The 11,534-nt window shown below is 37.5% G+C and overlaps 1 protein-coding gene across 12 annotated transcripts in view; it reads left to right on the top strand.

Annotated features, from left to right (window-relative positions):
• atp8a1 (ATPase phospholipid transporting 8A1) overlaps positions 1-11,534 on the top strand; it is a gene marked incomplete at its 3' end in the record, with an annotated part of 86,277 nt that overhangs the window by 43,798 nt on the left and 30,945 nt on the right. For 6 of the 12 annotated variants that reach the window (XM_014019567.1, XM_014019566.1, XM_014019568.1 and 3 more), the window contains 8 exon segments: positions 322-433; positions 731-896; positions 1,257-1,262; positions 4,012-4,139; positions 4,994-5,071; positions 5,168-5,256; positions 9,273-9,317; positions 10,228-10,300. In XM_014019567.1, the coding sequence (XP_013875021.1) occupies positions 322-433; positions 731-896; positions 1,257-1,262; positions 4,012-4,139; positions 4,994-5,071; positions 5,168-5,256; positions 9,273-9,317; positions 10,228-10,300 (697 nt within the window). 12 annotated transcript variants of the gene reach the window in all.

Below are 11,534 nucleotides of genomic sequence, written 5' to 3'. Positions count from 1 at the left end.
TACAGTCTTTATTTTACAGTTAAAATATATGTTTATTAAATAAAGTCTAATGTTACAACTAATCATGGATCCCTTTAAAGCAGCATCTAGATTTTTTTAACAAGTTAACAAAAAGACTAATTGCAAAAATGTTAAAAAAAGATTGTTTTTGTATGTTTTGTAAATGATCTGTCATACAAAAATGTTCTTAGATAACAATGGCATGCTTTTGACAAGACATTAGCACAAAAATTGCATGTACAGGTCAACACGTACTGATTTGGAGTGAAGTAGGTATTGTAAGTTTAAATGTACTTACTTCAGCAATGTTCACTATTACAGCACAGTACCTTTGGGTCCAGACCAGATCTTACTGCGAGGAGCTCAGCTCAGGAACACCCAGTGGGTCCATGGTGTGGTGGTCTACACAGGACATGACACAAAACTCATGCAGGTGAAACCATAACTTTTCAAGATTTTTGTGTGACATGCTGTTACAGTCATTCTGAACTGGTGAAATGGAGGAAAATGGAGTGTTTCCAAATACTAAAACAAGAAAAAAAAACTGTTTAACTAACAGTTAAGGARTTTTTCTGAGTATTAGTTTTCAGGCTTTTCATTTTCTGTACAGTTTATTCAAAAATAATCCATAAACTAAATGTCACAGATCGGTATGAAACTATTTATATGCTTCCCTTCTTCTTCTTCTTCTTCTTCTTCTTCTTCTCAACCGCTGTCTTGTGTTACCCAGAATTCCACACGGCCTCCTCTGAAGCTGTCCAACGTGGAGCGCATCACAAACTTTCAGATCCTCGTGCTGTTTGGCTGCCTACTGGGCATTTCTCTGGTCTGCTCGATCGGCCAAACCATCTGGAAGTACGAGTACGGCAATGAMGCCTGGTACATGGACCTCAACTGTAAGAGTCCCAGCAGCCCTTGCTGCACATCTTACTCCACATATTTTATCTCGCTTGTTCATATCGGCTTATTCCTTTGGTCATTTTAAGTTTTTAAACGCTAGTACGTGTTGTGTTGTTCTTACGTTGCCTCAGTTCATTTGCTTTTTTGTATAACAAGTGAAATACAGTATGTGGCAATGTGGGAATGAGTGGATTCCCTGTTAACGGAGAAAACACAGTAGTGACATGGCTAAATGTGCTGTGAATGAATCTCATTGAAAGAAAAATGGTTGAATATCACTGCTCTGCTTTACTTTTTTGTTCCTTTCTAATGTTCTGTTTGATTTTTGTTTTCTTTGTTGTCATTTTTTTTAACAGCTCCAGGTAACAACCATTTAAAAGCCTTGGCCATCCGTGAATGACCCTCCCTTACTAACCCCTTACTGAAGCTCTGCCTTTGCTAAGCAAATGAAGCCCCCTACCCTCACCCCGTATATGGCTGCCCTACTTTGTACGGGCCTATGCCATCGACGAGCTCATACCAGGGATCCAACCATAGGTTTTTCCCCTCCAGCTTTCTTATATCTTTGTCTGATTATTTTCAGTGCCTGATAAACACCTTTTCTTCATCTTTCTTTTCTGCCACGTTAAACACTTCGCAATTTACCAGCATTAGATCGTCTTTTTCTCTTAAAATCTCTTTTTTTTCCATCAGAAATGAAAAGCAGTGTTTCATTTGGCTGCAAGCGAAACAAAATGGTGCACAAGTTGCATCATGTTTGTGGAGCAAGAGCTGACATTTTCTAAATGCCTCTTCCTCTCATTTTTTTCTTTTGTGGATTTTTTTTAACATACAGACAGAAAAAGAGCAAGTTTTTTGAAAACCTGCCAAAAGTTACTTGCATTGCCAAATTATCCTTCTTAATTTAAATTACCATTACAACAGTGGTGACAGTTATTCTGTTGAGATGAAGCTCTCAGCTTGGTACGCAAAGTGTTTAACGTGACACTGTTGCCATTACTCTGTACCCTAATAGGCCTTTTTTAGAACAGGTTGTGCCCTGGTCAATGTACGCTTGCATTAAAACTTACATCTCTCCCTCCCACCACTTCCAAGCTGTTATTTTGATATATTGGACTTTTAGGGCTTTAAGCTTTGTCTGCAGTAAYGTTACAAGCTTATTCCAAAACATTCGGTACGACCAAGGGAAGTGGAAGTTATAAAGCAAGCATTCACCTTCAAATAATTTCTTTCTGTAAGGAGTTGTTGAGGCTCTGTCCAAAGCATATTGTCTACCTGTGACCAAAGAGAGGCGAAGGAGAATGTCATTTTTTTTCTGACTCCTCTTTGTGTTCTTCTAAATTATTGTAACTTCAATTAATCAGCAACATGTGTGTTATAAAACTAAAAATGTATTCCGAATTTTAAGGTTTATTATTATTTTACACTTTAGGTCAAAACAAAATACCTTATTCATGTGAACAAGAGAAATATTGCTTATTTTTTTTATATCAAATTTAATAAAAACTACAACTGAACTATGCAGGTTTACTTTCTTTTTAATTCTTATTATCTAGTCTAGTCTTAAAGGTCTTCAAAGGTAACCCTGATGGATTTTAGTTATTGGCCTCTTTGTGTTATTGGTCACATAATTGCAATCAGATTGACAGCAACACTGCTAAAGATAAACTTTTATGTTGTGAGAAAAAAATAATCTCATGTTAGCTTCAGTCAAAACTTCAAAGAGCCGCTGCAGAGAGACCAAAGAGCCACAGGTTGCAGACCCCTGATTTGCACCATTAAATAAATGTTTGAATGGTCATAGCCTTTTTTACATTTTTAAAATAAATCTGCACAAGTATAATCTAAAAATGGTGCTACCGGTCCAGTTTGCCAGGGATCATCAATTGCACCAGAATCTCTTGTTTCATTATCATAATTACCATGAAGCACCACAACCTTTCTGGCACCACTKCCTTAAAGGTCTTACAGACAGTTTTAGGCTCAGAACCAACTTTTTCCTGCAGACTATCTCAGCACAATGCTTCTGTTTTTGATGAAAGTACAGTAAAAAAATGTTCAACTTAGGATTTCAGGCAGCAGTAGTCTTCTCCCCCAATGTACAGTCGACCTGCTAAACTCTTAAGAACGTAACTCAGTCTTAATTTAATTTGATGATTCGTTCTCTAAACACACCTGGAGTGTTTGATTTTCTTAACATGGCATTTTTTGTGACAAAAGAAAATCAGTAAATCTGCAGTCGTGACCTGCAGCAAAGCATGTCCTGGTTTGCTAGTTTGTATTAACTGGTCTAATTCGGTATTTCTGTGTCATAATGAGCCTGCTCCTCATTAATAAAACCCAGCGAGTCTTTTGGTGACATACTCCGTCCACTCTCGTCCACTTTTTGCTGGTTGAGAATGTGCTATGGACTGAATCTCCCTCCTTTGTCTTGAGAGCATCTGAAATGTTTGTCCCCCCCCCCCCCCTCCTCCCACTCACTTCTAAAAAAGAAGTTCTCCCTCTTCCGTGTGTTGTCGTAGCAGTAGCTTTTCATTCTGCCACTTCCGTTGTGCCATCTTTGGTTTTCAAACCGTGTCATGTGGAAGGGCTGACCCTCTCAATCGCAAAGCTAAGCTCAAGGCTTGGGTTGAGGAAGGTAACATTTGCACCTCCTGCGAGCTGAGGAAAGGTAAATCACATCCCTCCTGTTTTCACGTTTGGTGTCAGTGGGGTTACATGTTTCTCATTAGCAGCTGTTTGGGGGCTTTTTGCGGGACCAGCATTCTTTTGCATAGTGCTTTTTTAGAGTTCATTGCCTGGATCATGCTGGATGCCAAGGCTGCTGCTGTGACACTAATGAGATACTTCAGTCCCCGTTCACTACCTTTGAATCTTTGGGACTTTAAATTGGATTGCTAATCGGTTGAGGATGAGTTTGGGTAGAAGAAAAGGTTAACTCCAGCTAATGCACAACATTGGCCCAAAACATTTTTTCTAGCCTGGGATAATGTTGATCCTTAGCCGGAAGGAGCCTTGGGCATTTTTATTTAACCGACTGCTCTTTACAAATCAGCACTGATGGGTCTCTTGTGTATCATTCCCCTTTGTCCAAAACGTGTCCCCTGACAGATGGCGGGGCTGCTAACTTTGGCCTCAACTTTCTCACGTTCATTATCCTTTTCAACAACCTGATACCCATCAGTCTCCTGGTCACACTGGAGGTGATCAAATTCATCCAAGCCTTTTTCATCAACTGGGTGAGTTACAGCTACGTTGACCATGCTTTTGCTATATAACCTTTAAAATGTAACTTTTTTTGACCTCAGTGTTTACGTTTATTCACAAAACTACACAACTTACATGCTTACGTTATATTTTGTATTATTGCAGGCTGTGACCATAAAAAATTCAGTAAATTTGGGAGGAGTGGTGGTACAGAAGTTAGAGAAGGAAAGCCTGTGATCGGGAGGTCACAGGTTTGAAAATATGGGTGGGAAAAGCGAAGCACTCATGTCTGCCTCCACTCCAATATCTCAACCCACTGTGGGGCCTTCAGCTAAACGCCTGTTTACTGATGCTTTATTAACAAACATACAAAAAAACTAGATAATTTAGCTAGCAATTATTATTTACTTACCTACCTTCATATTTCAACCTTATATAAGCTGATAAAATCTGACTGATTAAGCAACACTTAAGTGTAATTCCTTCGTTTGAATAGTCTGCTCTCAATACGATGAAAGGAGAATCTATAGGTTATGTAAAGATAGTAGCAAAGTTAAATATATCTGAAACCTACATAACCATAAACTTATGATTAAAGAACAAGATTAAAGTCCTCTTATATAATCGGAGGAACTAGGCCACCCGCACCAAAGATCTTGACTGAAGAATCCCATCTTTTTTTAACTAACCCACAGTTATTTTGAGTTCAGTTTATTCATAAAATTTTTAATTAGCTCCTCACAAGTCATTTTTAGCTGCATTCAGGATAGCTGCTTTCTTTTTTTTCTCCTCAGTCCCAGTTTGTTCTGTCTAGGGAGAAGTGAATTATTGATTGTTTTTTAGGGATTTAGTTTTTGCTTTAATTGCTTTGGGTGGTTTTTTCTAGGATACTGACATGCTGTATGAGCCCACAAACACACCTGCAATGGCCCGCACGTCCAATTTAAATGAAGAACTAGGCCAGGTAATCGTATAATTTAAACTTGGTAATTGTATAATTCTTTATTTGGAAAGGTTTTGTTTAGACTTTTAACTGTGCTTTTTGTTTAAACTCACATAGGTGAAGTACATTTTTTCAGACAAGACAGGAACGCTGACCTGTAACGTGATGCAGTTCAAGAAGTGCACCATCGCTGGTGTGGCCTATGGGTATGTCCTGCTTTCTTCCCCCTTTTCACTTTCCCTGACTTTCTCCTCTCATCCTCCACCGTTGCCTCCCTCCTCACCTTCATTAAATGCAGAGTATGCATCAAAGTGCATCTGGCGTTTCTCTCTTCTTCCTCACCTTCTCATTAGCAGCTGCATCAGTGCTCCTGTGAATGTAAACTATAAATAAAACATGAACAGACACTTGCAAGCAAAGATCCTTTCAACATCTTCCTTGCAGGCATTTGTGTTTTTAAAAAAATAATACATTTTAATTCTTTTTTCCCTCCCAATTTTTCCTGGACGTTTTGTTCATATATTACATACAGTATCTTTTTCTAAACACCTGGATGAAACCGAAGCTCGCATTGATTAACTTTTCCACCAGCTCTAGTCTAGTCTAATGGGAAAAAATTATAGTTACATTTAGTGCTGTACCAAACGATTATTTTCTAATCGATTAATCTAACAATTATTTTTTTCGATTAATCGATTATTCTAACAACAAATCTATGTTATTCTGATGTGAGYGCACTGGATATTTAAAATGTTTTCATCAAATTAACAAGAACAGTTCTTTAATATTGTAATATTTTCTGTAATAGTTTTTTCATGGACACAAAATATGCACTCTAGAGTCAATTCTTTAACAAAAAAAGCTTTAAAGATTTAACATCAACATAAAATCTCAACCAAAGCATATAAAATTCAACTAAAAGAAAAATAGTACAAGATGTTAACAATCTAACAAATGAACTAAATCATGCAAAATTCAAGTCACTCTGGAAAAACTATAATAAACATATAATAAACATTTATTTATTATTTTTTATTTAACATATTTCTCAATATATAAAATTTAAAAAATATCAAGACAACATCCAACTCTTTGTATTGTAACATCAGTTGTGTAACTTATTTCTTTAAGGTGAAAACTGTTGAAAACAACAAGACTGTTTTGTCTTATTRCACAAATTAAAATCCAGCTCCACATATTTATATTGATGTCATTTCCCCACTAGAAAAATTATGTGATGAAGGTCCATGGAAGGCAAATAAGTTTAAATCAAATAAACAAAAGAGGATGCAGTTAAAATAAATCAAAGGTATTTAAGCTACGTTTTGAACATCCAGAACACGTCCAACACTTGTTGGCTGCTTGTGCTCTTTAGGTCAGACGTGTGTCGGGAAGCTCCTCTGTTGTTTGAGACGCTGGGGGAACTGGGAACACGGCTCGACCTAACACCGGTCTCTGTTTAATGGTGGATGAAATAAAGAAAGTGGCGGTACTTTATTTACTTTGAGCAAGTGAACGTCATGTTCACAAGATAATTAATCCACCAGATAATTCAGAGGCGGTCTGTTCGGTAAATTTTACTCCAGGAGCTGYGAGGCTTGTTTTCAAGCTTCAGACTGAACTGAAGCAGCGGCTGCTGACGCCATTACGCTCTTGCGCGATGCTGCGTTCAGGACAAGCATGGAAAACTCACCACTCTTGTGCCAATATGGTCGCAATGATGCATTTAGGTACCGAAATGGAATTGCATGAACATTCAYGTGGTGGTTATGTAATACAGCGWATCGATAATAAAAATCTGCGTCGACAAATTTACATAATCGACGTCATCRATTRTTTCAACTAATCGGTGCYGCCCTAGTTRCATTTCAACWTTTTATGAAGACAGACCTCGGTGTTTTCCACAAAAATGTTAATTTTATGCCTTGATAATTAGCCTCAACAAATGCAAAACAAGTGGGCAAGCGGAGTGTGTCTTCAGAGAAGCAGAAAGCAAGTGCAGGCGTGACACTGYATGATTCATCCCATTAGAATTCAATTAAAAGTGTGATTGATGAAGTGCAGGCTGAAAGACAAAAAAATGATCTGTTAGCTTGATTTCTTGCTGCTAAAGATTTCATTTGGCTGTGGCTGTGAGAAACTAGCAACATCTCATTGCTGGTCCTCGAGTCAACAGTATCAGAGTGGCTGAAGTTTAAAAACTGTTCACAAAGGAGCTTTTAGGTTGTTGTTTAGGACTGTGGGGGCTAAATATTTTCCTCTAATGCATTTAATAAAGACTTGTAAGCATGAGGGAGGACCACAGTGTCTGCTGATGCCATGGTTTGGATTACTTCTTCTCTTTTTTGGAGCTCTACTACAAGAGACAGGAGGGTTTAAATAGTGTTCAGTCCACTGGTTAATGTTGAATATTCCTAATTTATTCATAGACCGTCTCTAGTTCCTTCATGTTCTTGGATGCTTTCATCTCTGGTCAGTAAGAAAATACTGAGTCATAATAATCTAAAGCTTTTTTTGGTTTTGTTTTTAATCTCAAATTAAAATCCTAGAAAACTGCATTTTAATTATTTGACTTTACTTCAGAAAGAAGTTCCAAAATTGTGCGTAAAACTAAAGAATACTTGACGATAACGCAGACTTTTACATGTACAATCCCGTGCTTAGTTCTCTCAGATTAGCATCACTTGTAATTCAGTGCCAGCCCCCCCCACACACACACACACACCGACGCTGCCGCTTGCATGTGCACCTCATCACAAACGCAGTGCTGCTGTAATTAATAAAGCTGTCCCCAAGGGTGCAGACATTAATTAATTCCACTGGATTGGAGTCCAAATCTGAAGGAGAACCGGTGTTACGCTGATGAAAGCCTCTCAAGACCCACCCGCTCAAACAGACTGAAGTCATATAGCATAGTTTTTAGTGGCAAAGCTCACAAAAATATTAGGTTGAAGTTATAAGAACAATATATTTTTTAAATAATTTGTTGATTCAGACGTATTTGTTGCTGCAAATGATAGAAATGTTTAACTGGAAGCAAAAGAGTCACACATCAACAGAGCTATAATGTCCTGTGGAGACTGTTACTGTTAACTAATTCTGTACTTCTAAGATACAAAAATGTGCATTTAGTTATGAAATGTTTTTTTTTCGTTAATAGAATAACAGTAAGTCAAAACTTGCACTGAAATTTCAGACCTATTGGGTGAAGACTAGATTGTTGTGTGCAGCATCTTTAGCAGCTAAAGTCTACCAGCTTCCTAAATGCTCACAACTTAAGTCAGTAAACAGTATGTTTACATGGATGCAAGTAATCAGAATAAACAACCAATCAGAACAAAATGCATCATGTAAACGCCCCAACTGGAATATTTTGAYCGGATTCAGCTCGATTGGTATGAGTTTGTGATCTGAATGAGACGGTTGGTTGGTTGYCKATTGATGATCCGAGCGGCGTGCATMCAAACRCTTATTCTGATCATGTTATTCTGGCTGTGACTGCGCATGTGCACCACATGTCAACCTGATGTATCTCCACCTGGCTACATGCTAACATATCGGGGAAGCAAAATTAGTTGGTTAGCGATAAAACATTTCTATTAGAAACTTTGAAAGAGCTCAAAATTATCGACGTTCGAAGGTTTGGGAATGCAGAGGTGTTTATACAAAGACATAAAAAGCCAYGCAAACGGAACTGGTTAGTGTTGCACAAAGCTTTTATCTGGAACCCTTTGCAGTTTTCTTTGAATATATTAAAGATAGACACAGTTAGATATTAGCTACAATTCCCAGCAGAACCATTTCAAATCATAACAAATTACATGTAATCCTATTTAACTTGATTTATTCTTAATGGGTATTTTCATAACTTTTTTTGTGTGTGTGTGTTGGTAATAACTTTAGATAAGCATATGTATGCTTTCAGGCATCTCAAATGTCCTTTTAAATGAAGTACAAGGTGTTTCTTTGTGTTCTCCCCTTYGTGCTAAGATGAATTTTAAATTTTGTGCTGGTAGTATGTAGCTCCTGGCAGTAWAAGAAACGTTATGAATGAAAATGAATAATTTAACAAGCTTGCTTTAATCCTCTAACTTCCAACGCCTTACATCTAACCTACCATACTTTAACCTCATAGAAGAACCCACTCTAACTCTAAAACTGGCGTCTGAATGTTCACTGAAGTCAACAAGATGCTTTTTTGTTTCCACCTTCGCTTCAACAGTCACATCCCTGAGGCTGAGGAGGCTAGTTTTGCAGAGGACGACTGGTAAGATGATGGGTGTACGATGATGGTCGTTTATTTTCCTGCTTCTGTGATGTATTAGTGCCGTGATAGCTTGTGGAAAACGTGACCTTGTTTATTTTTCTGTGTGCGTGCAGTACTTTGGGAACTTGCTGTTTGTGACTGTGCGTATYTGTTGATGTGAACGGACAGTTTTAATCAAATAAATCAGAGGTTATTATTGTTTGTGGCTCAGTAAATATCGGTGGGAATGAATTAAATAAAGGCAGGTTTTTCGGTGAGTAATTTTCTCGCGAGGCTGAAATTATGCACCTTGTCCTCCTGTGAACGTCTAACTTCGACACTGGCAGCTCCTCGCCCATTTATAATCTCTTTCTCACATTTGAAGCTCAAGACAGTTCTCAGAGATTTGCAGCATGGGTGTGGCTTCTGCAGATCACACTGAGGTTTGAAGTCTTTGATGTAAAATGTTGAGTTTTGCTGCTTTAAAAGATCTTGCAGGCTTTCTCGAAGATTTTTATTGATTTTTTTTTTTTTTTTTTTTTGTGGGGGCTGAATCCCAAACGGTCTCTTGAGTTATTATTTTATTGAAACTTTGGGAGCCAACATTTGCATTCTGCCTGCACTGTAGTGGATTCAACAGATGGCAATACTGCTGGCACCAAATGGTTTGTCAGTATTGAGGTAATAAAGTGAGAAGATGGGCCATTTTTTCAGTGACCTCTTTACAGTTTTAACTTCTTTTGTTGTACCTCTAAAAGAAGTCATGCAAATGTATCGGGCTACATCTGGCAAATTGTAATGTGTGCATGTTTTGTGTTTTTCTGAAAAAAAAAAGAAAAGAAAAAACCTCATGCCACGCTCCACTTTGCTTTTTTTGAGCTTTATGTTTAGCTGTTTTGATGAGCTGACCTCTTCACTTCCTCCTCCTCAGGCACAGCACACACTCATCAGACGAGGCTGGATTTAATGACCCGAGCTTACTGGAAAACCTCCAAAGTAATCACGTAAGTAATGTCAGGGATCCCCGTTGCCTGCCTGCTGCTTCTGCTTAGGAAAACTTAAGAGGGATTTTAGATCTAATTGTGTGCGGTTACGTAATGTATTCTTTCCATTTTAAACTARAGAAACTGTTTCGGCATTTATGTCGCTCCTTCAAAATGCCAAAATGTGCCTTGTTGTGACAAATGTAGAGACCAAAGAATTCAATATACTCTTCATTAAAACAGTGCTGCAAGGTGGAATACTGTTTTTGTTTACAATAAAATAAGTGAAATCAGGGTTGCTTTGCYGTTTCATGGTGAGAAACTCCTTAAASCCCAGAAGACCAAGCAAGAAACTATCATAAATTACGTACAGTCTTAGGCACATGTCTTCCCTGTATATGGATTAAGAGGAGCAGTAATGACCATCTGYAGTCACAAATTGGGGGAAGACGATGATTGATTTGCTCATGAGTCAGCTACAGCACGGAGTTGAGAATGTCAGATCTAATTACATACAATATTGGCGATGAGGGAAAATGGTAATCCCACTGTGATGTTTTCTTTGTTATGACAGCAGAATCTGTTCACACAATGAGCTGGTCTAAGATCTGCTTCGGCTTCATACTGCTAGCCCCTCACCCACCGCTAATTACCAACCACATTTCTGGAACCACACTTTTGTTTTCTTTTCTTTTACATCATTTATGACATCTTAGCTTATGATTATTCTGATGAGGCTTGATTATAAGGCTTTGCTTATGATTATGAATGCTTTACACTGACAAACCTTGACATTTTAAAATACATATTTATAAACAAAACACACTTAAAATAGCTAATGTTCTCAAAGTAACACACTAAAAAACATTAAAGTAGGGAGAATTATGTATTTTCCTGGCACTTAGTAGTTCAGTTCTATGCCACAACCAAGTAACTGCTACCATCAGTTGTTATGAAAATGCTGTTTATCAAAATTATTTTGACAAAATTGGATCGAAGCGCCATAAAATTGACCTGTCTTTTTTAAATTTTATTTATAAAGTTTATTCATTTAAAACAAAACAACATAAATTCAACATACAACAACAAAAAAATTAAATGAAAGGTAGCAGAAGAAGAAAAGAATCTTATGATTTCTGCCCTTTTCTTAAATAAATTAAATTTTAAAAAATCTTCGATTTACAACGTACAAAAAAATGAAAGAAAAAACAATAAAGGTTTAATTCCTTCTTGAGTAACAATTCATGCCTTATAC

The sequence above is a fragment of the Austrofundulus limnaeus genome, unplaced genomic scaffold (genome assembly GCF_001266775.1).
Source record: "Austrofundulus limnaeus strain Quisiro unplaced genomic scaffold, Austrofundulus_limnaeus-1.0 Scaffold224, whole genome shotgun sequence".
Classification (NCBI taxonomy): domain Eukaryota; kingdom Metazoa; phylum Chordata; class Actinopteri; order Cyprinodontiformes; family Rivulidae; genus Austrofundulus; species Austrofundulus limnaeus.
Note: the sequence above shows the minus strand (reverse complement) of the source record. Positions and strands in the feature narration are given on the sequence as shown.